Source organism: Chroicocephalus ridibundus, chromosome 1 (assembly GCF_963924245.1).
Source record: "Chroicocephalus ridibundus chromosome 1, bChrRid1.1, whole genome shotgun sequence".
Lineage (NCBI taxonomy): Eukaryota > Metazoa > Chordata > Aves > Charadriiformes > Laridae > Chroicocephalus > Chroicocephalus ridibundus.
This window is the reverse complement of record NC_086284.1, coordinates 124755265-124783187: the sequence shown is the minus strand read 5'-3', so window position 1 is coordinate 124783187 and position 27923 is coordinate 124755265. Positions and strand designations below refer to the sequence as shown.

Sequence of the window (27923 nt, the reverse complement as noted above, 5' to 3'; positions counted from 1 at the left end):
ATGGCTGGTGTCTGAGAAGGACACTCTCTGTTTGTCTGCCTTTGACCCTGATTCATGCATTCCTGAATCCATGTCTGGAGTCCAGTCACCATCTGTCTCTGAGTCCAGTCTGGGACTTTCCTAGTACCTGCTGGTGATGTGGTCATCATATGGTTCTGTATGTATTGCATGTATTTCATTATTTTCTTACTAATATTATGATCTTTAATGAAATATTAATAATAAAATAGAAATAAAAGTAGTTTAGTTTCTTTTTCAACCCATAAATTCACTATTCGTCTCGTTCTCTCCCCTCTCATCTAAAGGGAAATGCTCTTCCTTCTCTGAAGGTAGAGAAGTCAAAGAGAGCATCTGTCATTCATTCAGTGGCTGGTCCAGCCCAAACCACAATACATCCATATCTTTTCCTTCGTCCACTGACGTAGTCACTCCATCATAGAAGGCTACTAGATTGGTTAGGCAGGACTTGCCCTTGATGAAGCCATGTTGGCTGTCTCAAATCACCTCCCTGTCCTCCATGTGCCTTAGCATAGCTTCTTGAAGGACCTGTTCCATCATTTTCCCAGGCACACATTTGAGGGTGACAGGTCGGTAGTTCCCAGGGTCCTCCTTTCTACCCTTTTTAAAAATGGGGGCAACTTTTTCCAGTCACTGGGGACTTCACCTGACTACCATGACTTTTCAAATATCATGGAAAGTGGTGTGGCACAACTACGTCAGCTAATTTCCTCAGGACTCTGGGATGCATCTCATCAGGTCCCATAGACTTATGTAAGTTTAGGTTTCTCAGGTGGTCATGAACCTGGTCTTTTCTTACAATGGGAGGGACACTGCTCTCCCAGTCCCTGCCTTGCAGTCCCTCCACTCAAGAGGTGTGGGATTCTTGAGAGATTAAAAGAGATCCTTGAGAGATTAAGATTCTTGAAGCTGCTCAGCAGAGAAAATTGGAGATGAGGTCTGAAGACCACAGGAGAGAACTCTTGGTACATCAGTGAAGCCTGGTATGGGTTTGTCAATTAAGTTAAGAGTTTCATAGATAGAAAAGATCCCATTTCCCTTGCAGTTTGTGTTGGCATCTTTGGAATCCTGAAAGTCTTCTTAACAGCCAAATATGTTTGCTACAAGATTAAAGAAGCACTTCTTTTTTGGAAAGTACCAAATGCCTTTAAGAATTGCATATGAAGTTGAAAAAAAAAAAAAAAAGGCAAATATATTCCACAAGAATTTGTTTCATCCTGAATTATAAATCACCCTATTCCTGGTACCTGCATATTACCTTTGATTTTTTTTTTACTTGGAATTTTCATTTTATATTCATGTACAGGCAATAAGATCACAATGTTTCTGTTACTATTTTGATAAAACTTTTAGGCTTCTTTAATTGGATGAAATGTTCAGCAGTATCAGTATGGTACAAATCTTTTGGTTAGTATGCCTTATACATTTGGGGGCTGAAGTTTTGGAAATTTCTGTTGAGAAATAAATTATCAGAGGCCTTTTAAGAAAAGACTGGAAAAGCGGGAATGGTTGCCTTCTTGCTAGGGGGAGGCAGATAGGCAAGGTTGGCTTCTCAGTGTGCTTTCTAGCCCTGTAATCTTCCTGAGAAATGAAAAATAATGCCTTTTCCTAACATATTTAACTGAAATCAGCAGTACTCAACTAAACCGGTGATGTGGATCTGCATGTTGATCCGTATACAGATGAGTCAATAGTCAGGAAGAAAGGCATTATTGGTTGTGTTAAAATCTGACTTGTTCTGAATACAGCTAGAGAACTAATGCTATAAATACTTAATGTCTTAATTCAGCTTTGTTCCTCAGCAATCATCTCTCCTTCCTCTGAAACACAGCAGTAGGAGTTAAGTTCAATAATTAAAATTTTAGAATTTATTGTAGGTTCTGCTTTTCATCTGAAATAATAGCTACAGCTTTGTCAGTGTCATCTTTCATTAAACTCTTTTCAAACAGTTTTGTTTTTTTTTTATTTTGAGCAAAAAATACTGTGGTAGTTAGAAAATTGAAGTCAGATTTAGATCTTGGTAAATTGCCCTTGATTTATACCGTTGTAATGGACATCAGAAACCAGCTCATATACAACAGAACAATAATAGCCACTTTATTGATGTAACTGTTGTACAAGCAGAGGTAAGGCTTCAGTACACTGGAGAAATGCCAATTTTCCAAAGGAAAAAAATGTTTCTTTCAAAATAAAGTATGAATTTTCATAGTAAACAAACAAGCAAAACACCACCTTACTTCTCCATCTGAGAGTAATGGAGAGGGTGAGGAGATAATGAAAATACAGAGGTTTTGTAGCAACCCAGTTAGGAATTTTATTTTCTTTGTTTTCACAGTTCATCAACATTATCTGCAAGTGCTGTCAACCTCCAAAGGAATCTAATGGAAAAGGAGTTAGAGGGTCAAAGAGTGCTTTAATTTAGAGTTTTGTATCCACCTGAAACTAAAAGGGAGTTTCATTGTTGCTATAGGTCACACTTTGAGGAAGTTTTGCAGAACCTGCTAGCAAAACTGCTTTTTAATATCATAGTAAAACATATACCTTACTTACAAAACATACATGCTTACCAGGAAGCTGGTGCTTTCAATTTTCTATTTTTATTCCATGTACTTCTGAGCAGAATTACACAGGAGTGAATGGTTGGACATTTGGACATGCCTTTGTCTTCTTAGTAGAGTTTGGCTCAGTGTTGTAGTTGGTTTGTTTGGTGATAAAGAGCACTTGAGAGTGTTCTCTATGGCTCTGTCTTTCAACACAAGGCTTGAAATCCCGGGTTTGTGTACTCTGTGGGCATGGTTTGAAAACTAGTGGAAGCCTTTCTGTTAATTTGGGCAGACTTTAGCTCAGACAGCTGTGTAGCCATGAAAGATCCAGTTAAGAGTTGAGGGTTTGTCTCAAATGTTCTCTCCATGTGCTGTTGCCAGCTCTTCCCAGCATTGCAGGACTGCGACTTGCCATGGCAGATATGGCTGCATTTAGGTGTGCTTTATCTACAGAATTTACAAGTGGTCTTTCCTGTCTACTTGGAGACAGGTGATGATCAGTATCTTTGTATCTATAGTTTTAGAGAAGCAAACCTCCTAAATCTTAGAATTGTTCAATTCCTGTCTAGGCAAATGGAGAGCACTGCTGCATTTTAGGTTCACATCAGCAGAGCTATTTTCCTGGATTACAAAATCTTATAAATAAATAAAAAAAAAAATCAGTAATACTTGTATTCATGGACAGGAATCTCAATATTTTTGGATATTTTTGACAACAGTGTGAATCAGATTTTTTTTTTCATTGTGCTAAATACCACAGGTATTACACCTTGGAGTTTTTCTCTCAAGAGGAATAATTACTCAAGGCACTAGAAATTCACGTGTTCTGATCTCCCGGCCTGGTTACCAGATACAATTCAAATAGGATGCAGGTTTCTGTGCCAACTCTGTCTGTGCCAACTAAGGTCAATGCAATTGCATGTATGCTTCAAAGAACCGATTTTTGGCAAATAGATATGAACTGATTTTCATTCTAGGACCTTGAGCCTGAGAATCGCTCAGCAAGCCATTTATCTGTATGGTTTTCAAGCACTTGACTAAAATAGAACTAGTGTTCTAAGATGTCTTTCTCAAAGAATTTGTACAATGAAATGTCAAAAAAAGTTGTTGGAGTTTAAATATTTAAGCAATCCTAATCTATGAATATATTTTAAGGATTTTTTCTTTTTTATCGTCTTTGAGTACCTCTTTTGCCACAAATTATGATTAAAAGCTGTAGAAGTTTATAGAAATTACCTATTACTCAGAAGTAGAGAAATGGGCCCTGCTGCTTGTGGCCTCTTTCCCATAAGCTTGTGAGCTTTATCCCCAATAGCTTTGCTGGAGACCATCACCTCCCGAGCGGTTAAATGTCTGCAGTAAGCATCTTTAATGCAATGAACAGATGTGTGTAATAACCATCTAATGTTTTGCTAGGCTTTGCAATGGAACAGGTATGGTTACTGCTCCTGCTGACGATTAAAGTGCTTTCAGTGACTGCTCAGTTCAATGGATACAACTGTGATGCAAACCTCCATAGCAGGTTTCCTGGTAAGTGTTTAATAGACTTTTTTTCTAATGGCTTCTTTATTGTCTTGGTTCAAAGCAGCGCTTATTTTTAAATACAGAGCATTAAATCTGTCTGAAGCCTGGGGGTAGGACTCCACGTTAAGTAAGTGCTAACTGGCTCGGTGACAATGAAACTCCTCTAATGTTGCACTTTACTTTCTTCTTAATTGTGCAATGAGTCAAATTCAGCCTAGTAGTAATGAATACAACTCCCCTCGGATCAGTGGGGTTTGACCTGCTTTTGCCAGAGCTCTGTCCTGTCCAAGAAATTCACCAGAGGTCATGTTGTTGTAAGTGTTCTCTATAGATTTAAGAGTCTGAAACTTCTAACTGTGTTTTCTTTCATGTTTTATCTGGGTAAGAGAATATAATTATGTCCTTTTAGTGAAATAAAGAAATATATATCTATTTTTTGAGCAAAATGAAGTTGATGGCAAAATTTAGCGCCTCACTTCAATGTTAAGTGCTTGGTTAGGAACAGATGAAGCAATGGAACGTATCTATGTATGATGTACACTCATGACTCTGTGAGGAAAATGGGAATTAAGTCATTCTGGGGACATCAGATGTCCAGAGCTGTTAATACAATGAGAAATAAAAATTAAATTTCAGTCTTACTGACATGTGTATCTGGGTTTACTCAGGTAAAGAATGCTTTTAGTCTCTGTTACATTGCTTACCCTTCATGCCTCAGATGTTTCTTGGACAGAATAATAATAATAAAAAGGCTGTGAATACTGGCTCGCTCACATCTTGTGTTTTGGAGGTAGCAATTGAATTGAACAGTATAGTGATGAACTCTCAGTATAGTATTACACTGTAATACCTTTCAGTGTTGTTGCTTTCTGAATAATAGACTAGTTTTGATTTGTTTTCAGGAAGGATCAGCTCTTTTATTAAACTTAAGTCAGCAGAAGGCCTACAGTCTATTTATTGTTTTCTCTTACCACCACACTGCTAGGTGCTTTGTTGATGTAAAGACCAACAGTGGGTTTGATCCTTCTTCACTTAGTTGATGTGAATACGAAAAGGAGAGAAATAAGACATGCAAAGATGATCAAATATGTTGTCTCCATCTGTGACAAAATCACTGTTTAACTGAGTATTTCACAAATTACTTCTGTATTCCCCTTCTTAGGTAAAAGTTTTACTGGCTTGCCTTGAAAGTGTGGGTGAATTGTGCCCACCTGCCTTAGATCTACCTTTCATAGTTTTTCAGGTAATTGTTTTTCTGTTTCAGGCCTCTTGAGAGGATTGCAACAGCTAGAGGGAAGTTTAGATTCCTCTTTCTGCGCTTTTAAAATTTTTCTCTGGTCATTTTTTGCACCAGCCCTGTGCCAAGACTTTATATTTGCAATGTGATACCCGTGAATTGAGTCCAGCTCATATTGTGGATATTTAGGGGCCTCTTGCAGTTCTGCCTCATAAAAAAGGGTCATATCAGATTCCGTGTCTGCCAAATCTCAGGGACTTGGGAGAAAATCTGGTTAGGTTACAAGTAAACAGATTTTTTTTTAAGTAAATGCTAATCACCCTGCACTGCCCGTAGGAGCTGAGAGTAGAGTCTTGCTCTTTCTTGTTTGTGATCTCAGTCAGTAAAGATTCAAAGGTTGGAATATAATTAACAGTCTTAGTGCTGATTTTGAGAGCTAGGAAAGAAAAAATAATTCTACCTGTTGTGTATTTGAGATGGAGGTGAAAACCGGAAAACCCTTTTTTCCCCAAATTTGATGGGTATTATTTTCGGTATGCAGAAAGGACCACTATGTAGCGGGCTGGGGCTAGTGGAGCTGAGTGAAACTGCTGGAACTCTGTTTTCTGAAAACCCTAGAAGATGGGTGTGAGAGCCTCTGTGGGGAGAAGGGCCTTGCCTTTGCTACACTTGCTTCCCCAGTGCTAGGCTCAGGCTGTGGCTTTGAGGGTGCTGGCCTCATTGCATTTGGAGTTCAAATATAAGGGGAGTGGTGAGAGAGAGAGGTCAAAAAGGAGAACACTTCAAAACCAGTATCCTCCAGGCTGACATACTTCTCACAGAGCCTGGTTATGGACATGACTTTCTTCCTGTTCCTTATTTGTTCCATGCAAGAAATCTTCATTGTTGTAAGCTGAAATTGCAAACATGGTGTGAAGATGGACTTTCTTGCTGAGGTCTGTGATGTGCAGATACCAGGAAGCCATTGGGTTTTGAAGTTGTCTACTCTTTTTAAATGCTGTGAAGAACAGAAGTTGTCTTCAGCAAAGATGAGAAATTAAGTCTTCCTAAAGGAACCCTGGAGCTCATCCATTTTTCATTTGTTTGTGCTTTTGTCATTGTTTGCTTAGATGTCTCTTGCATAGGGATGGTGCTGCATAAATAGGATGATAAATAATCAGGCAGGACTTTTGTTTCTGCAGTTAGTGGGATTGTTTTAGAGTGTAGGGATGCAGTAGTCAGCAAGGATGAAGGAAAGAAACCCCATATCTGGTAGAGTGAAAATTCTGTGACGTTTTATACCAAAAGCAAGACGTGTCCTAGAGAGTATATAATAAGGTCAGATCCTGCTGCCCTTCAGAGAGTTGCCTAGAGAAAAAAGCTTTAGTTCTGCATTGCAGTAAAACATAGCTTTTAGGAGGCTTTTGGGGGATGAAGCCATAGCACTCTGGCAGTCTTCAGATGGGAAACACACAGTTTTGATTCAGGGGCTCTTGCTTTAAATGCATCCTGAGAACTTAGAGGCTACAAAAAACATTGCAGCTATTTCACATGCACTATGCATTTTAATTCACTATCAAAGCAGTGATTTGATCAAAGAGGAGGCTTATGCAGAGAAGTTGGTTTTGAACTATAAATGTCTTTGCGTGCCTCTTCTGGTGGAATGACTTTTGTCACCTTTTGTTCTGTGGCAAATTCTTGTCCTCTGCAGGTTTTTTGCTGTTCTGGGTTCTTATCAATATGTGGAAGGGTGGTACCAGAGCGGAAGCAGGCAGTGGAACTGTCAGCATTTGGCTCATGTTGCCATGGGTCCATCCTTGCTTAAGATGGTCTCTGTTACTGTAGTAACTGTGTACCTCTTGAGCTTTACTCTGTTTACCCTGTGAATACTGTTGACTAAGGCAGTTTGTGTGATTTGAGTCAGAAAGAGGCCAAGTGCTTTGCCTGTATGGAAACTCTGTGACAAAGAGGTCATTACATTTAAGGCCCCATCAGCTGGGTGACCTAACATTCAAACCATTGCTCCTCTCTTACTCAGAAAACCAGAAGCTTTTACTGCAGGAATGCAAATATTTTTGTTTAAACTTATACATATATAGAAATAATATTTATTTTTCTAAATCCCCTAGAAATGAGCTAGATGTTTAGCATCTAAAGGAATATTAGATCTGTTTGCACTGGGTTTTGGATTATTTTCTGAACAAATAATGTTGTTTTAATTCCAGAATGAACTAATTTGTCAACAATACTTCCTTTAGTAGTATCAGAAAAGATTCAGTCTGGAGATGTCATTTATCCTCCTGTATAGCACAAGGGTTGTTTTTATACTGTATGGTCTCATTTCCGTTAGTGTCAAACAAGAATTTTACAAGCCGTAATGGTACCTTAACAGGTAAAGTAATAGCCTGCTTCTTAAAAGGCTTTAAGTGAGTTATAAAAATAACTGAGCTACTTTATATTGCATCCAGCAAATTTGTTACAATCTGACTCTTTGTGCATTGGTCCAAATAAGTGTAAAGATGCACTTTGCTGCTTGCTTTTTTGTACTGTTCCTTCTCTCTTAGTATACCCATTAAATGGATCATAACAGTCCTCATGTAGTGAATACCAAGGCAAGCTTCTTCTTGATCTTTGTATGTTATGTTAGTGGTATTATGTATGTGTACAAACCAGGATAATTTCATGCCAAATCACTTCAACTCCTGTCTTGCCTCCATACCTTTCTGCCCAAATTTACTCCCAGTGAGTAACATGTATCACCACATTAGCTCAGGACTGAGTTTAGGCTGTTATTTCCTGCACTTGATTGTTTTGGCTTTAAAGCCACCATTAAAGCTGTCTAAATTAAACTGCTTGTGCTCCCGTACCGTGGGGGAAGAGCTAGTTCATTGTAATGGAGATTTCATTTCCTCTCTGTTGTGACAATGCAACGAAACAATTTATTTCAGCAGGCTTAATGGTACGGTATTGACTGAAGTTGTTCCGCAATTTTTAATAGCGCTTTATCTTTAAGCAGATGTAATAAATGAGTTGTTATATAAAGGAATAATGTCTGTGTTTAACACGATGCAGTATGGCTTTGTGTAAAGCACTAGGGGAAAATACTAAAATAGCCACCCCAATCATCTACAGGCGGAGAAAAGCTTATAGAAAAGCTATGTTATAGCTGTAAAGCAAAACAAATCATTGCTTGTGCCTATATCCTAACCTGATGCTTTTCCATTCACATACATAAAAATTCTTCAGAAATTTCGAATGAAAGGTCAAATTCATACAAGAAGGTTTTTTGCTATTGTTCAAAAATTGATCAGTTGTAACAATAGCTGTTTTCTAGGTCTTTTATATTGTCATAATGTACACAATGAAAGATTGCAAGACACTTTGTAGTATCGATCATTGTCTTTCAAGAGCCAACTGATTTTTCATTAAAGCTAAAGTTGATGGTTCTTAAAAGAACCCCAACTTTAAAGATATCATAATAAATTGCTCTGATATGCTGTTGATTATACTTGAAAGTCTGCACAGCCTGAGACTGCAGTCTCATACATAGTGGACTCCAGACAACCTCAGACAAACATACTCAACTTCCATGCCAGAGTGTGCTGGAAGGCAGAGCTCGGCCTCCTGAGTTTCTCAAAATTGCTGGAAATTTCTGTTCCAGACAGGGGCTGTTTAGTCAGACTCCAACTATTTAACCACTTGCTGTTTTCCACACTGTTGCAGTGCTTCAGTTTATGAATGTGCTACTGAATGATTTGCTGGGGAATTTTTGAATAATGGTTTTGTTGTGTGGTAGACTACGTACCATATTAATTCCTGTTTTCTCTTTAGTGAAGTTGTAGAGTCAAATCCGTTATTTGGAATAATTCAATTCTGACCTTTATATTCCAATATTTTGCTGTGACTAGGGTCTAAAAATTGATTTGATCAGAATTTACAACACTAGACTAACTGCTACAATAATTATATGGAGATTAGTTGAAATACATCATCTTACATTGTCTTTCTCTGTTTATTTATTTTATTCTTTTTTTGCAGCTGAACGAGATATCAATGTTTTCTGTGGAGTACAGACAATCACTATGAAGATAAATTTTTGCACAGTTCTTTTCTCTGGTTATTCTGAGACAGATCTGGCACTGAATGGGAAACATGGGGATGCCCACTGCAGGGGTTTCATCAATAACAACACCTTTCCAGCAGTGGTAATTTTCATCATCAATCTGAGTACTTTGGAATCCTGTGGAAACACTTTAGTGGTAAGATAAGGTCAAAGTGAAATTGTAGCATGGCTGTTTATGCTTAGGATCAAGTGAATGGCCTTGACAGCATTGTATCTTTTACAGATAATATTTACATTGCCTTGCCCAGCTAGCAATATATTGCATACATCAAAGAAAACCAGAGGAAGTTGGTAATTTATAATCTTGATTACTAATGAGAAAATGTGGTGGGACACACATTTGTCCTTTGAGGAAGTATATTTTTCATTTTAATATTTTTTTCTAGTGGAAAAATGAGATTTTTCCAAGCCATTTTCAAAACTCATGCTGAACATGCCTTAAATTTTGCTGAAACTTTTCAAATACCCACTTGGAAAATGAAAGTAAAATATTTTAAGATTGGGTTAGGTAGATGAAAGTCTGGGTACCTACTTCTGTGCTCTCCTATGGGAAGGGCTTGCTGACTGATTGACTGATCTTATGTGTTCCGCGATAAGTCAATGCCTCATAGAATCATAGAATGGTTTGGGTTAGAAGGGACCTTAAAGATCATCTAGTTCCAAACCCCCTACCATGGGCCTGAATGTCTCAGGGTGATAGTCTGGCTAGAAGGCTTAACCCACAGTAAACGCCTCTCCTAGCAGTGCCTTGTGGTCTTGTACCTCCTTGGAGTTCTCAGCTCGATATGGAACTGCCTGGCAACAATCTGAAGTTTTCAAGCAAATCTTGAATGTTTGACACACACACAAAAAAGGCTATCTATCTAACCTATGCACTCAATTCATGACAAAAAAGTCAAGATGTGGGACTGAAGTTTAGATTTGTATGTTCAGCTCTGATCTCTTAGTGCACAGTCACTCTGTGCTATGGTGTTTTGCCTGGTGGTGTGACTTCAGTGTCTACATTTTATGTTGCTGTTTCATGCATGGATAATGGCATCTTTGTACAGCTAATGACTGAATCAAACCCTTAGCTGTGGGTGAGATTTTGGAACCAGAATCTGATCTAGGAGCTGACTTTGAAGTCTGTTTGGTACCAGTATAATTTCATTTTCTTCGATGAAGCTATCTCCTTCTGAAGGGGTGGGGGCGGGGTGGGGAAGTCAGGTCTCAAACCTTCTGAACCGAGGGAGAGGGGAGTTGTGCAGTTTATGTGTTTATCACACTGTACAAGCAGTGATGACTTGTATGAAAGTATCTATGAATAACTTACAAAAACAAGTGTAAAAATGTATTATTTTTAAGGCTTGTATTCTGTCTGGAATTCAGACTTGCACTTGATGATACCTGTCAGTTTTTATAACAAACCCTCTGTTTTCTGTTGCTAATAATTTGGTGAAAATGGGCTGAAAAGTTCAATGTGCTCTGTCACCTCTTTGCCTCAGGCTGAGTTTTGTTTTAAAATTTCAACAAAAAACAGTTCAGCAAGTTCAAGGTTCTTTTTCCCCCACTTTCTCTGAAAAGCTATAGCACCTCCATGACTTGCAGTAGAAGAATTTGCCAGGAAGCAACTATTTTCTTTTCCTGTGGAGTCGGACACATTGTAAACTCCCTGAACTTTCTATTTGATTATAATTCTAAGAACTTGATGTCTAAAAAAAACCAACCCAAAACCAACAACCAAAAAAACCCCAAAAATAAAAAACAAAAAAGCCCAACAGTCTACTAAGTCCAAATAATTGGAGCTCCCCATGAAGCCCCCCACAAGGCTGTACAGGATACAAAGACAAAGCAGCAGCTGCTAAAAATATAACCAAAAAATTCTCCTCATCCCCTCTCAGTTTATGCATGCTGTGCTGCAAACAAAGAGAATAAAGGAGCAGGGAGCATTTCTTATCATGTACCCCACACTGGAGTAGAACAATCCTATGCATTTCTTGGCTGTGTTTCACAGCAAAGACCTTCAAACTCATTTTCAATAAAAGTTAAAGACAACAGTTCAGGCAGAACTCGGGTAAAACCCAGGTCCTCCTCCCATTTCTGAGGAATGTAAACAGATCTGTAGTTGGCTATACTAACCTTAGTACTCTAGGCTGTGTTTTTTAGGCAAGGAATAGATCCTAGGAAATTTTATTATCATCATTTTCCTGCCATTTAGCAAATGATTAGGTAGACTATTGGCCAAGTCTTTGGCCACATCTATCTTCTAGCTGCGTTTTCTGTAGCCAGAGGAATACCTGCTGTGTATGCTGTGCTACTTAGTGCAAAATTTTACAGCTCATGTGCACCTCAGGATGATTCTTCCATAATGAAATGTCGTCTTAAGGAACTGTGTACTCTAAAGCTATAGAAAGCATCTGTTTTGCTAATACAGTTATACAAGAACTGCTACGGTGGAAGCCAAATGCCATATTAATTGTCCTTATTGTGTATGTTTCTATGGAGAAAGTAATTTGTGACGCTAACCTGCCGTTTTCAAAGAACCCCCTTATTCAGATCAGTAGCTACAGATGGAGTGGGGTAGACTGCTACCAGGAGGAAAGGGTGGCCTTCAGTTTTCCGGAGAGCTGCATGTTGTTGCTGGCTCTGCACACTCTTTGAACCTGAGCAGCACAGGATAGCACATGTCCAGGAACTGAATTAAGGTTGCGTTGGTATTAAGGTTGTATTACTTTTCAGCTCTTGCACTTCTGACAGTGTTTCTTTGCACAAAGTTTGTAATTTAGATTTAGAGATGTATAATGTAGACAAAACCACAAACTCGGAGTTCAGCTATTTGACTTGTATCTGCTTATAAATTACATTGATTTTGATGTGTCAAAAACGAAGCTCAAGAGTGACAGAGTTTTGCTCCTGTGAAGGAAATTTATTATGTGTTGACTTTATTACTGCATATGGAAGCTCATTTTAAGCTGATTATTTTTTTAACTGTAATAGAAAAGTTCCTTCATCTTTTCCCAGTAAGTCGTGTGAATTCACTGGAAATGCTCAGAAAAGAAGTACCTACCAAAAAAAAAATAAAATGCTTCCAGGACTCATCAGTTCTTTTCAAATGTTGTTTAAGTCTGTGTTTTATGAACAGGGATTGATTCTTTTGAAGGATTCCAGAAAGATATCTCTGGGTAAATTACGGGCTAAAGCATCACTGCCCTTAGGTGTCTTTTGTTCCACAGTTAATTTTCTGATAATAGTTGTTTTCTGTCTCTCTCAATAGGTATCCTCAGCTCGAGGTATCAATGCTTATGGAAATACCTCAGTGGTACAGATAGGTAATGTTTCAGGCTATATCGATACACCAGACCCACCAACGATTATCAGCTATTTGCCTGGGCTTCTGTACAAATTTAGCTGTAGTTATCCACTGGAGTACTTGGTTAACAACACCCAGCTTGCTTCGTAAGTGTAGTTTTCATATCTATGTGTTTCATTCCCTTGTTTATGTAAGCCCACATGTATGTGTATATATGCATATACACCTAAATATATGCAAACCATAGCAGTATTGTCAACATAGCGATTTTTAGCTGTGCAAGAGTTAAAGGGAAAGGAAAAAGCACTGAAACAAGAGATGATGCAAAGGAAAAGAAAATTCTGTAGCATCATTGTATGAGATAACGTAGTTTATGAAGAGAGCCTTAGAATAATGTAAAACTTCCCTTAAAATTCAGATGTTCTGGTGGCAAAATGGTAGCAAAAAAATGGAAATTCTTTATAAAATAGGTCGTAAGCATGTGAATATATAGTGCAAGAGAAAATATTTCAATGAGTAAACCTTGTACATCAAGAAAAGTGGGTTCCTTTTTGTCACTTTGTCTTTCTGCTAATTATTTTTCTGATTCATGTTTTCAACAGTATCCATTACTTTCTGCATAGTTAAGGTTCTGTCAGTGTTTCCACTATAAATTCCTATTTCTGAAGTTTATAACCTAAATGCATAAATTAACTCCTTGTAACATGACTCGATTTTTTTTTAATCATAAAAAACACAGAAGTATGTAAACATAAAAATAAGATAACTTTCTTCATGATGGTTTTTGGTTTCTGCTTCTGTTGTAGGTCATCAGCTGCTATTTCTGTAAGAGAGAACAATGGTACCTTTATCAGCACTTTGAATTTGTTGCTTTACAATGTGAGTATAAAACACAGTAGTATGACCTGGACTAAATTAATCTCTGCACTATGTGGGTGCAAACTGGATTAGCAGAGCAAAGTACAGACTCCGTTATTTGCTATTCCCTCCCCACTCTTCCCATGAAGAACCAGGCCTTTCATCCAGGCATCTTTCATCTCCGAGTTCCCTTGTCCTTTTTATTTGCATGTACCTGTTGTCTTGTGTTTACAGGGTTGGTCTTTGAGGACACACACAGTCGTTTTGTCCAGTGTTGATACAGTTCCTCAGTTTACAGTTCTGGCTTTCAGGTTGTAGTGCCATGTGAATGTTGTGTTTGCATTTATTGTGCGTGTGTATATTTCTGTGTGTGTATTTATATAGGTACGTTGTACTGATCCAGGGAATACTCAGTTGAATTCTGTAAAAATATTTTAGACCTGTTCCCTTAGCAGTAAACTGTATCACTTTTGCTGGGGTATTTTTATATTCAAGCCTCATCGGAATGTTTTGATCATCAGCAATTGTAGTGAGGGATGTGGGATTTGTTCCAAATATATAGCCCACTGTACTTTGTTGCCTCATGGTGTGAACAACTTTCAAGATTTCAAGGGTTAATTTTAATAGCTTTCTACTCACACTTCTTCCATATGTTTTAGATAATCTAACTTGAATATGCATTATTTTATAAGCTTTTACTATATAAATGCGGATGGTGACATTAAAAAGTGAAAAATCCAGACCTCTACTTAACAACATTAATCCCTGAAATGATATTTTCATGTTGATTAAAATTTTTATTCATACATTTTAAATACCTGATTTAAATATCAATTTTTCAATCTATCAAGCAATGTTTTTGTAAATTATGAATCTGATTTTTTTGCATTATTATTCATGCCATCATGATGGTGAGTTATAATTCATGGAACTGATTTAAAAGTCAATGCTTTATGCTTTGAACATAATGAGCTATAAATATTGTAACAGGACATTTTCCAAAGGCACGCTTAGGAAAAAATCACGTTTGTTTGACAGAGCAGAGCTCCAAGTAACAAGCTTTAATCTGTTAAAATGAAGATTATAGAATCATAGAATTGCCTAGGTTGGAAGGGACCTTTCAGATCATCTAGTCCAACCATCAACCTAAATCTGAAAAAAAAACATTACTAAACCATATCTCTAAGCACTATGTCTACCCATCTTTTGAATACCTCCAGGAATGGTGCCTCAACCACTTGCCTGGGCAGCCTGTTCCAATGCTTAATAAGCCTTTCAGTGTAAAAATTTGTCCTAATATCCAGTCTAAACCTCCCCTGGCACAACTTGAGGCCATTTCCTCTTGTCCTATCGCCTGTTACTTGGGCGAAGAGACCGAATTATACTTCTCTCATTTTTAAATAAACCTGTGACCAAAATGATGGGGCAGGGTGAGGGTAGCCAAAGTTCTCAGTCAAGACAAGCATTAACCACCACACATTTGCTACCTTTCAGTGCCCAGTTCTGCACACAGTCAGGTATAAATGCTATTAATGCTTGTACTGAGCACACTTTTTCCTCAAATACCGCATGCCAAGCTGGGCTTTCATCCTCCTCACCCCACTGAGTTTACAAGTTGATCATGATAAGTGATGTCTTATCCTTCTGATTTCAGTTGTATCACTCCAGTGAGTAACACTAGCATGAATAATACTGCGAAGGCTGGCAGATTCAAGTGATGGATATGCTCTTCAGGTTCACATCCTAAGGCTGGGTGTATACACGGGCAGCTTGTGCATTGCCTGGTACAATGCAGCATGTGCATTGCCCATGATCTTGTGAGCTCTGATCCTGTGGGCTCACTTGGTCTCTGTTCAGGAGTCCTGGTTTTGGGAGGGGCCTTGAGGCTCCTGTTCACCCTTGGCATTGGCGAGGGGTTCTGTACAGATGTGGCTCTTGACTGCGAGCAGCCAGCCATACTTTCAGACTTTAGCTGTAGTGTTATTTCCTAACATTGACTCTTTATCTGCTGGGCGTACTTCCATCTTCCCTCACTAAGTGATATTTACATTTACTTTGTGGTGTTAGCATGTGTTAGCGTTAGGAAAGACAAGAGGAGGAGCCATTATGATAGACTCAGCTTTAGTAGTAGAATGCGTAATAGGCTTTTACAGAGCTTAAGTGGCTATGTGCTTTTAGGCCTTCCTGCAAATATCTGTCTAAATGAATAAAAAAAAATACTCTTTTCGAAAAAAAGCATAACTATGGAATGTAATAGTGATGGACTTGATGTAGACTTTTTAATCGTTGCAAAATGTGACAGAGCTATGTATTAGAGAAATGTATAATTAATTTTAAAGACGACAAACTTACCTGATCTCACTTGAATCTCACTTACCTGATCTCACTTCAAGGACTTGCTCTATGTATGTCACACAGCTGGTCTGTCTGTGCATGTGTACCTCCTGAGGCCTCTGATGCTGCAGAGTTTGAATATTGGGCATGCTGTGAATTTTGGCATTGTTCCCTCTGAAAAAATACTCTGTTTATGTGCTTAATCCTTCTTGTTGCTGTCAGCTGCTGCTCTTAGTCTTGCTTGCCACATTGAACCCAGTCAAAATTCTGTTTAACAAAATTTTTCTCATGTATTGTGTGTTTCGACCTCTCACGAGAGGTCTCAATATGCTGAGTCCCTGTGCTTTCTGGATTAGCAACTGATTTGACATAAATGACATTACCAGTAAGTGTGTTTTGATATGCTGAATTAATGTCTGTCAGATCTGTTTCATGGCATTGCTACAGTGACATTAATAGTTCTGCCTTTGAACAAGAAACCAATAAAACAGCTATATCTATGTAGTACTATATGGGGAATTCTCAACTTTTATGTTCTATGCTGCTTTGTTGAAACAGCATTTTTGAAATACTAGAATTTAAATGAAAATTTTTGTTACTTAGAGCCTTCAACAAGCCAACTTCCGTAGAAACTACATTTTGGATAATAGAATGTGTCTGTTCTCCCAGACTACTGTTTAAGATATATAAAACCTGGTGGCATTGCTGTGTCTGCTAAATCAGATAATAACCTTAAAAACCTTTCCTAGGAAAGGGTGCACTGTGACAACCCTAGTTAAGCTCCTCCTTTAGAAAACCACGGTAGCTGCTATGTTTGCTTGTAGGCGATTGGAGAGATATTAAGGTGTCAATGAATGATACCTTTTCTTTAATCACCAGTCCAACCACTTCATAAAATCATAAACAGATTCCCCAAAATAATTGCATAGGATAAGGCCAGTCAAGTGTTGTTGATCTTTACAGACAAACTTGTAGGCAAATGCTCTGGCACTGCCTTTTGCTTCTTCCCTTATGGAGGACAAAGTAAATGACTGTCCTACATAGAAAGGTCAAAAATATTAGATCAGGAGTTCAGTCTGTGGATACAGATGAATTGTTACAGTGGGCTTTCTGGTACACTGAGGCAATGTTGTGGTTTTTTGTTGGTTTTTTTTTTTTTTTTTTTCCTCCAGGATTCATCCTACAGCCAGCAGCTTCTTATTCCAAGTACAGGTTTACCTTTGAAAACCAAAATATATGCAGCTGTAAGAGCAACCAACCTTGATGGCAGGTACCATAAAGGATGTTATTTCTTGTCTTGCTTGCTATTCAGCTCTTGGTGTTGCAAATTTTTCTGATTTAGAAGCAACTGTCTTTTCTTATAGCCTTTTGTATGTTAAAATAATAGTTGTTGTTTGATAATCATTGCCCTCAGCTGGAGTGTATCAGGTCCTTGATGGGGAATGCATATCTTGCTGCTGTCCTCATTATGGAAGTTCTCCTGAATTATACTTTAAATCCTATATTGCTCTTATTTAAGAAAGAGCCTCTGTAAGATCAAGTGAGAAACTCCACAGCTTTTAAAAGTGGAATGGTTTTGATATCTAGTCCTATGTGGCCATGACTTCTGAGACGAGATACACAACGTGTGTTGGTATGGTGGTTGACCTGCATGAAACAAAATGATTTTTTAAAAATACAATTCTGCTGCTATGGTGTGCCATTTAGTTTAAGTTGTGGGAAGAAACAGGTGATATACTGGAAATGCAGGATGACTTGTACATGACCTGTTAGATGTAGTAACTCAGCTTTAATGTAACAGCCTGCATTATCAGTTTGTACACTTGCCTGTACTGGTTTTAATCTCACATGGAGTTATCTCACTGACTCTCCACCCCTACTCTTACGCTGCCAGTTCCCCTCATCTATCACTTTGCTCCCTGTGCAGGTGGAATGTTTTGATGGACTACTGTTACACCACACCATCTGGTAATCCTAGTGATGATCTTCGATACGATCTTTTTTTCAGGTAGGTTCTGTGCAAACCCAGTGCTTTTTGGGTCCTTCCTTTAAAAAGCAGTTATAAATCTCTCCAGTAGTGGTGTTCTAAACTGTCCAGAAACTCTAAGCAGTATTAGCAGGGAGTGCTGAGGGCTGTGCTTACAAATAGCATGTCAGGACTTATCTTGTTTGTGAACATAAACATAGAAGCAAGTGCAAAGTCATAAGAATTATGAAGGTAGAGAAGCATATATCTAAAATGTCTCTACTAGAGATACCATAAACACACAAACTGAATGGCTAAACTGGCCTTTGTTTTACCAAAGGTACCCTTCTGGTGAATGACAGTTATGTAAAACATCATAGACTCCAGTTCAGAAAAGCAGTTACGCAAATGATTAAGGATAAATAGATGCTCCTGCTGCTACTCCCAGTAATAACATTTGAATTGGAACTTTGAAAAATACCTTGGCAGTATCTCAGATTAAATTTTATCAGCGATGGTTGCTGGAGAGATACTGTCTTCATTTGGAGTTACTTGTCTATATCAGTTAGCGTACCTGATTTACTTTTTTGCTTCAGGTCTTAAGTTTCTTTGGGCACAGGAATTAAATGATACCTTGGTTATCACTGTGATGTTGCAAAACAAAACATAATGGTTTTATAGGAAGGCATTTCAGCACAGGACTGTGCAGCCTAACAGGCAGATTGTGGCTGCCCGTGGTGGACATTAGGGCACTGTGCTCATTTCCAAGGAGGTAACGCACTGAACTTGCTGCTTAAGTTATCTTGTTCTCAGCTAAGAGCTTCAAAATTCTAATTATACAGCTGCTCATCCTAGTTTTAATCTTTTCTACAAAAACTAGCTGTGACAAGGATCCACAGACAACTATAATTGAAAATGGCAAGAGCCAAATGGGCCGGTTTTCCTTTGAGGTGTTTCGCTTTGTGAAGCACAAGAACCAGAAGATGTCTACAGTCTTCCTTCACTGTGTGACAAAGCTGTGCAGAGCAGATGACTGTCCTTTTCTTGTGCCAGTAAGTTTCTGTGGATGGAGATTGCTCTTTATTATCTGGATATAAAAAAGGCATGCTGGAGTTATTCTGCATCCAAATGCTATGGAGGTTTGGATGGTACAGATTGAAGGTGACTTGTAGAGTCTGAAGTAAGAATATTTTTTGTTTCTGAAGGAAAGTGAAACAACCGATGAAGAATAGGGCAATGAATATTGTCATTTCAAGATAGAATAATACTAAATCTGCAAAACACAGTTTGTTGAACATGCGAGAAACAACCTCTTTGCCTTTTGGTCCTTAATTCGTTTTTAGAAGTAACAACTCTGAGAGTTTCAGAGATTATATTCTTAGCATAGCATCTAAGAAACCAAGGTATCCACAGTCACAGTGGATGACTATAAATATCTTAGAATTGAATTTATGGAAAACTTAAAGCTATAGTAAGTTCAGTTATACTGACAAGGAAAATTTGAAAGAATTTCTGATACTGAAAAAATCTAACTTACTACATCCCCTATAGTTTATTACCACCTCCCTTATAGTTTGCAAACTGCTGTTTTGAATTTCATGAAGTTGTATCAATTAAAAAAATATTTAATTTTAGGAGCGTCAGGAGCAGCAAATATATTTTGGAAAAGGAAACATTTAAATAAACCTATAAGTGCAGAATATTCTGTGTTGATGTCTTCAGAATGCAGTATCATTTCCTGTTGAATGACTTTCCATTTAGAATTTTAAAATGCTTTCAGTTCAGTATACGTCTGACATCTTGTACATTATTTTATACTTTTATGTTACACTTCTAAATAATTCATTGTTTCTACTGAGAATTTGTGTTGTGAGGTTTTTGAATTTCTTTCACAAGAAGTTGAAATTAAAGAGATGCTCTGGGTTGAAGTACTCTTGAGTACCCAAGATTAAAGTAGATCATAAGTTAAAGATGTTAAAGGTGGATTCCAGATAAGAGTGCTGGGGATTGTTTTAATGTGGGTTGTTACTATTTAGAACTCCATGAAAAATGTGTGAACTTTAACTTGACAAGCTTGCTAGAATAGGGATTGTAGCATGTTGTGTATCCCTAGTCAAGCAAAACACATTTGTTGGGGAAAACTATCTGTAAACAAAGCTTTGGGAAATTAACTACTGAAAATTTAATGCACTATAAGATGGATCTTGTACACAACAGCGATGTAGTTCTGTAAACGAAGTGAGGCAAAATACAATGGGAAGCCAGGCATTTATAAGATATACTTCTAGGGAATATTGCAGCTGTTTTTATTGCAAAGTAATTTAATGCATACTAAGGAATAAAATCAAAGTTGTAGTATTGCTTATAAAAGAGTTTACGTTAAAACAGGAAGAGCAGAAGGGCAATAATTCCATTCCACTCTGAAACTGTGATTGTTTTGATTAACCGCTCAGATTTGCAGTAACAGAGAAAGAAGAGATGTTGGTGGGAGGACAACTTGGAGCCCTCAGAGCACCTCTGGCAATGCTGTAATCTCTGCTGGTCCCATCATTACAAGGAGTGGTAGGAACAAGCAAACTTTTTCTATGGACTGCTGGAATTTCAGAAACCTGGGGAAATGTTTTGCAGTTTAATCTAAATTTGCAATGACTTAAAGTGTGGATTCTCCATGAGTTTGATGGGTATTTTTTTTTTTCCCCCCCTACTGTTAGAGCCTTTGGTAGAAAGTTTGAGCTAATATTTCTGTTTGGCTCACATGCTTCCTCCCTACCCTAGTAAAATCACTGTGGGATACTGTTATGCATATAAGGCTATTATAAAAGCCCACACTCAGTGGGTTGACTTCTTTTTTTTTGTCAGATTTCACTGAAGATAATGGAATTTAAGGTACTGTGTTCAGTGTTGCAATTTAATTTGGACAGCTAATGAATATTCACTGTCACTTTCTATTCACCATTTCTTACAGCTTCACCTGTGGGTTTCTATCTGTTGCATAAAATTAATACATGCTATGTTTAGCCTTCAGCTATAAGAAAGAAATAGGACAAACACATTGTAAATTCTAAATAGTGGACCAAAATCTACTCTTTTAAATCCAGGGTGAAATTCCATGATTTCCATTTCTATTGCCAAAGGTTTTTTTTATAAAAACAAAATAAAACTTCTCTAAATGTAACTTGCAGTCTCTGAAAAGAATTTGTGACTGCTGTTGACAAAATAATAAAAATAAAATATCTGAAAAATGATTAAGAAATTCTGTTTGCAGTTAAGCAACTAATTGCAGCAGTCTTAGATTTAGGAAGCTGAGAGCAGGACTGATTCCTGTCTGGGAAAAATAATTGAAACACTTGAGAATAAAATCCTTTACGTGCAAAGTGGTTGTGCCCACATATACAAAGAAAACAACTGACCCTCCAGAACTGGGACCCATGTAGCAAGAGACCATTTTTAGAACAAATACTCAGTTATAAGCAATGTTTCTACAATGAAAATGGGTATTTTTGTTCTGCATCGTATGTAGTCCCAATTGAGTTGCTGCTATCTGATTAGTCAAGAAAAAGTGAAAAAGACTAACTTCAAAGTAACATGCCTGAGTTCTTATGGGGAATGAATGACAGATTTGTTCAGGCAAACGTATGCTAGAGAAATGCTGCCTGAGGCAAGGAATGGAAACTAGATAAATCTTGTTATATAAGCAACCCTTATTAGGTAATAAAGCTTATGATTCAAATGCTGTGAATGCTATTTTAACAATTAAAAAAAATACTCATCAATTACCTTTAAATACTGCATAACTTGAAGCAAAGATAGATCTGCCCATGGGTGTTTAATGACCCCAAAGAAAGGATAAATGATTTTATAATTTCTTGACAACTGTTGAGTTTTGTGTTTGTTTGTTTTTTTTTTTTAAATGAAAACATCAATAAGGCTGAAAAAGGAAAATAGTATCTTTTTAGGTGTCTTCTACTTGAGGTATGTGGCTAAAGCTTTTTATATTAGACGTATTTCTGCACCTCCGTAGTATGCTGTTGGAGCACCCCACTCCTGCTGACAGAAGGATGAGTTGATGGGAAGTACTCTGAAAAACGTGGGATTTCAGGTCTGAACTCTGCCACAAATTTCTTGAGTGGCACGGGGCAAGTCAATCTGACTTGCACTTCACTTTTCCTTCTGGAGCAGAAAGGGAATTAGTATTTCCTCCCACTGGCCCTTCCTGTTGTGAAAATAAGCACATTAAAAATGTGAGGTTCATGAATAATATGAAAGAAAAGGGGGAAGGTCATGAGTGAACATGAACAGAACTATCTGGTTTTGGATGAGGAATGCCAGGATGCAGTGCTGGTTTACTCTGGTGTGATGCTGTGTGGAGGCGCTTATACTATTTTCAAGGCCAACCCTGGTCCAGATTTAGATACATTTGTACAGAGCCCATCATACCTACTGCACCTGACCCACCCTAGTAGGTACTCCAGTGTTAGATCTGCAGTTGCATGGATGTGCAACCCCTCACTCCCCTCATTTAGGTCGGTGGTACATCTAGCTCGCCACTGTTCCTGTGCACATTGGTGTCTGCAGAGGCGCCTTGAGTTAGCCAGGTCTCCCTGTTAGTCTAGTCACCAGTTGTTCTGGTAACAGAACTGTTTATGCAGCTACCTTGATAGGAACTAAATAGTACTACCGCAAATGAGTAATGGTCCTTCTATGTATTTCTAACATTTTGTTCTTTTTCAGAGAAACTTTATTCTTGTTTGTTAATCTAAAATAAGTCATTACAGGAGACAAAGACAGCAGAAAGTGCTTTAGTCTCTGTGTACAGGAACAAAGCAGGCACCTACTTCTGAAGGTGAAATTGTGTAGCTTTTGATGGATGACTCACTTAAACTTAGAAGACAGCTGCTCAAAACAAATGTATACGTGAGCTGTGCTTACAAGTTGCACAAAAAAGCAAAAACAGTGACAAGAAACGTAGTTCTGAGATGGACAATTGTAAGCAAGTAAAAATTGAAGAAAAAATGCAAATGTTTCCTTGAATATAATGCCACTGTGTAACTTTCAAGAGAAAAGTGAGCATGGGGAGAGGGCATTTTTGTAATAATTTATGGACACTGTTGTGCTTTTCCTTGGAAAAACTCAGGTTAATTTTCTTTTTCCTATAGAGATCTTCTTGTAATATGATTAACATTGAAGGGAATAGTGTATAATACTGTGCTTATGGTTGTATTTTCATTGAGGGACAGAATAGAACTGGCCACATTTTCAATTAAGAAATCAAGGTGTGTGGTTCTTTTGTTGTGTGGTGTATTGTTTTGTTTGGTTCCCCCCCCCCCCCCCCCCCAAATACTAATTAACTTCATATTGGTGTGCTCGCATTAAAAATGAAACAATATCATGTAATTAATGTTGTTGTCCTTATTCTGCCAGAGATGTTAGAAGCTGCTAGTCAATGTTGCAAGTATAGCTGATGTGCTTTGAAAATAAAGCTAGGACTATTGGCTTTTGTGTTGCAAGGAGAGGGGAAGGTAGGCAGAGGTATTTGTAAACTATAATGCATCCTGCTTTTTTTTATACAGATGAGACGCCAACAAACAATTCACAGCTTGGTAAGTTCATCAGACTTTGAAGAAACATACAAGAGGGTTTGAGTGAGACAGAACTGAGATAGCCATTTTGATTGAGCTCTATGTGCTGAGCTGGAGTGTTTTAGTTTTTTTCTTTTTGGCGGCTTTTTGTCACTTAAATGAGTCAATACTGACATGCTATAAAGCAAGCAATTGGTGAATCTGGAATGCTCAGTTTAATTTGTGTACCCAGCCCCACCAAGATAGCAACTTCTAATTCCAATGATGGAATTGAAATTAAAATCTGCTGCTATGACACATGAGGGTGAGGCAACATTGCAACTGCCAGATGCAAAATCGTACTTAAGCAGTAAAATCTGTTCATGTTATGCAGGAGTATAGCAGCAAAATGGTTGTTATGGTGCAGTCCAGCTCAGTTCACAGCTCAAAGTCAGAAGAGCTCTGCTTCAGCTCCTGTTCTCCTGGCACTTAACCATGCAAAAAGCCTATGGAGAAGCTGGGATAGAACTTGTGGTCTACTAGGGCCATGAAGGAAATAGGCTGCAGGGAGATCAGGTGTCTTAAGTTTTAGAGTGCTTCACCTTTGGGCACTTGCAGGACTTGTTTCAGCCGGTCTGTTACTGTTCTCTGCTGGTAACAAGGAGTAGCTAGCTAATGGCTAAGAAAGGATGGTCAAGGTAACCACAAGTGGTCCATTGGGCTGTTCCACCTCTTATTTGTTCATAAAAGAATCGAGTGGCACGAGCAACCTATCTTGTCCTCTGAACTCTAATACTATTTGTTGCCTTCTTTTCTTGATTTTTAGACCACATAAAAAGCAGCTAGCTTTCTTTCCTGGCATGGAAACAAAGTTCACCCTGTAATGAATTGCTCCCTGGTGTGTTCCTAACAATGGATATTATTAAAATAATAATAATGATAAAAAGCAAATTCTCCATTTGCTGCACACAGCTTGCTGTGTTAATAACTGCTACCTTTTCTTCCCATCCAAGGAAAGCAGCAGCCCTCTCTTTCCGTCCCAGAACAGCCTTTTCTGTGCCTGTTGCTATCCCAGTGGAGAGCGTAGAGGTAGAGCAAGGTGGGATTACTACTGTAGTGGAGAGAAGACAAGTTGGGTCAGAAGGCAGCACAGTGTTGAGTAGGGGAGGGCAACCTGATCAACAGAGCTGACTTTTTTTTGGCTTTGGTGAAGCAGGAGGGATTGATGGTATTGAGGGCAGGTGGCTCCTTCTGGGAGGAGCAGTCTGGTTTGCCACATAGAAGTTGTGTTGTCATTTCATCTCACTTTCCAGCACTGGTGATGGCAAACACACATCGATGCTTTGGGTAGCACGTACCACTCAAATTTTTTTTTTTTTTTTTCCCTTCCTGCTGGAAAAGATGGTAAAGGCTGGATGTGTGTATTCCAGTATCCAGGTCCATGAACAGCTTGTTGAGCTACACTAAATAAGTAAATGTGTTACCACTTCTACCTGAGAATTCATAAACACGTTAAGAAGCCTTCTGTGAAGTGGTACAGATGGTACAGATAAGCTTAGAGTAGTTCAGATATCTGGTGCCAGATATGGCTGCTGAGGATTTATATACGCTTTGAATTGAGATGTGGATAATGATATCAGGGAAGAAATCCTTTTGGTAAGTTGATTAGCTGACAAATCCTTATTACCTCTGCCTTGGTATTTCTTGGGTGATTACAGTCTTGCCTTAAATAGCACAGGTCAAGGTTGGTCACTAGCATATGAGGGATTATGCCTTAGAAGTATCCTTGCCGTCTTTATCCCCCAGCATGATAGATACTGAAAGAACTATTTTCAAAGTATACTTAGATAAGCTAGACGGGTGTTCATTCTGAAGTACAGTTTTAGTCCATTCATTGTGATTATTCTGTATATAGGATGTTGTAATGGAAAGACAGATGTGTTTGGCACTGCTGAGAGATTGTAACCAGGTCTTACCTCTGCATTTTTGTTCTTCTTGCAGCTCACCCAAACGGACCTCCTTTCCAGCTGAACTCAGTCACCAGCGCACTGATTTCAGGCGTTGTCTTCCTAGGAATCACAAGCATTTTCTTTTTTATATGTTCCCTAACTCTTCTGCACAGAAAGTGGCCCAGCAGTTCCATCTTGAGTGGCATCCGAAACCCAGTTTTCAACTGAAAGTGATGATTTACTTGCACTTTTTATTTGGGGTTGCCTTTCCTGTCCATGAAATATGATTCCATTAAAAATAATATTGAGGCAACACTCCAGCTGTATCCAGCTTCTCTTCCAGTTATTCTGTATTTGTCGATTTGCTAGATGTTGTGTAGGTAAGCAGCAGTGATATTGGTAACAATCCTAGAGAATTATGAGAATCTCAATTGTGTTTGTGATCAGACTGTATGACATTATGCCCATGGGTGTGCTGACAATAGAGCTTGGGTCTCCAGCTTCCCAGTAAGGTCTCAAAGCTGAAGATGCTGAAGGTGAGAACCTTTCCAAGTATGCCATTCTTATACAAAACCTGACACATTCAGAAACATTCATCAGTTCATAAACACCTTCTAAGATAAGGATCCCTTCTATTTTTGTTATGGTATTTTTCACAAATTTGAAAAAAAACAATCATGTCTCAGGAGGAACTTGTTTTCATCTGTCTTGGCTAAAAATAACCCCAGAGAGTCTTAGAATAAGTTGCTTTTGCTTATTATTAATTTAGAAATTTTTCTTAGATATATCTTCCATTGAATTGTCGTGATATCCTGTGAAGTACATAATTTGGCTGGGTATCTTTAAATCAAATAGTTTAGGGCAAACTGCAGTTGGTCCCAGGGAACAATGCTGCAGTTCTTGGGGTGGAAAAAAACCTTTTTCCAGCAAGATCCTTGAGTAAGAATTAGTGAGAGCTTTAAATGTAACTAATGTTTGGCGCAAAGTTAATTCTGCACAGAATAGCCACATCTGCAGTCTTTAGTCGCATTCTAACCCTGGGAACTGCTCCAAGGGGAAAGGCATTCTGTTCCCCCTTGGTTCCTTGAACAAGTAATGCCCAAACTTCCCTCATACAAAATTATTTTTGGAGCACAATTTGGCAGTTGAGTAAGACTCTCACTAATATTCTAATTTGTAAGGGCCAGTTTTGCCTCATGAGTTTTGCAGTTCTCAGATGAGGCTTTCCTTTCTACATGAAGAGTTGTAAATCAATGCTTATTTCTTTAGCAGACTTTCTATGTGGATTAGTCGTCTTCACTGCATGAATGAGGGGAAGAGGGCAACTAGAAGGATAACAGGCCACAAGCAGTACTGTACTGTTGACTAGTTAGTCTGTTAAACATCAAACTCATCTGAAGTGAGAGAGAGAGACCGTGTGCCCTCAAACAGGAGCACAGGGCAGTGGCATAGCTGTGTAGAATAGGCAAAAATGCTGGTAGTAGAGAGGTCACTGTAGACACAACATATATGAAGCTGGACTGGATAGACAGTTGTGATTTTGGTCACACATACAGCAATTAAATTTCATGTTTCATGTACTGTACATGCTGGCCTAGAAACACCTCATTGATATTTATCATCATCCTGTGTTAACCGTGTCTGTGTTTTCATTGATGTGACACAACTGGCTAACGATCAGGGCTTTTTGGCTCTCAAGACTAAAGACAAATACAGACTTGTTCTCAGTTTTCTCTGATTCTGCAAATTCTGTATAAAGTCCTGTTGTTCACAAAGTCCACTGTGCTGTAGTGTGGTGTCCCTAACAACCAATACTGTGCCTGTTTTCCTCCAGTCTTAATACCTCAAAAACATTTTTGCACTTCAGGGGTTAGGTCTGATGGCATGTAAAACATGATTGTTTAATAAAATTATTTGAAACATTTCAGAATGGATGCTTTGTCTGAACTGTTTTCCTCCACCTGTCAAATTGTTACAGTTTTGTAAGTGCTTTCAGTGACCTCATTCTACAAAGATGAAAACTGGACATGATTTTTTTTAAGTCATTTTGGTAAGAGCTTTCAATATATAGGATAAATTAATGTTAAGTGTAGCTTTACTGGCCTTTACAGGAGGGCAATAAACTCTGGAGATTTATATCACAGTCTGGGGATAAATAAATTCAGATAATCTATTTTAATTTACTCATAAAGACAACCACAAAAATTCCATTAATGTAATTACTACTTCATAACCAGCAGCTTTAGCTGAAAGTTTTCAGTGGTGGAGATAGCCATTACCATCCTTAGTAAGTTGTTCCAACAGTTAATTGCTATCTTTAGTACTTTTTAAAGACTATGTCTAATGTGAATGTGCCCAGCTTAACTTGCCAGCTATTAGAAGCTATCGTGCCTTTTGTCTGCGAGGCTGAGGGAGACCCTTTTTCTAATACAAATCTCACATAATTTGGTTAAGACCACAGGGGGGAAAAGTGTTGCACACTTTTTTGCAACACATGGTGTTGCAAAAAAAAACACAACAAAAAAGCAAAAGCTGCTGATATAAT

General features: G+C 38.2%; 1 protein-coding gene across 1 annotated transcript in view; it reads left to right on the top strand.

The window, feature by feature from the left end:
* ZPLD1 (zona pellucida like domain containing 1) overlaps positions 1-25606 on the top strand; it is a 34141-nt gene extending 8535 nt beyond the window's left edge. Inside the window, exons 2-11 of the mRNA XM_063320418.1 lie at positions 3978-4091; positions 9340-9560; positions 12678-12859; positions 13520-13592; positions 17078-17175; positions 17833-17913; positions 18752-18923; positions 20325-20433; positions 23442-23471; positions 25431-25606. Coding sequence (XP_063176488.1) covers positions 3986-4091; positions 9340-9560; positions 12678-12859; positions 13520-13592; positions 17078-17175; positions 17833-17913; positions 18752-18923; positions 20325-20433; positions 23442-23471; positions 25431-25606 — 1248 coding nt within the window. The 5' untranslated portion in view covers positions 3978-3985. The remainder of the gene's footprint in view (positions 1-3977; positions 4092-9339; positions 9561-12677; positions 12860-13519; positions 13593-17077; positions 17176-17832; positions 17914-18751; positions 18924-20324; positions 20434-23441; positions 23472-25430) is intronic.
* The last annotated feature ends 2317 nt before the right edge of the window (positions 25607-27923 follow it).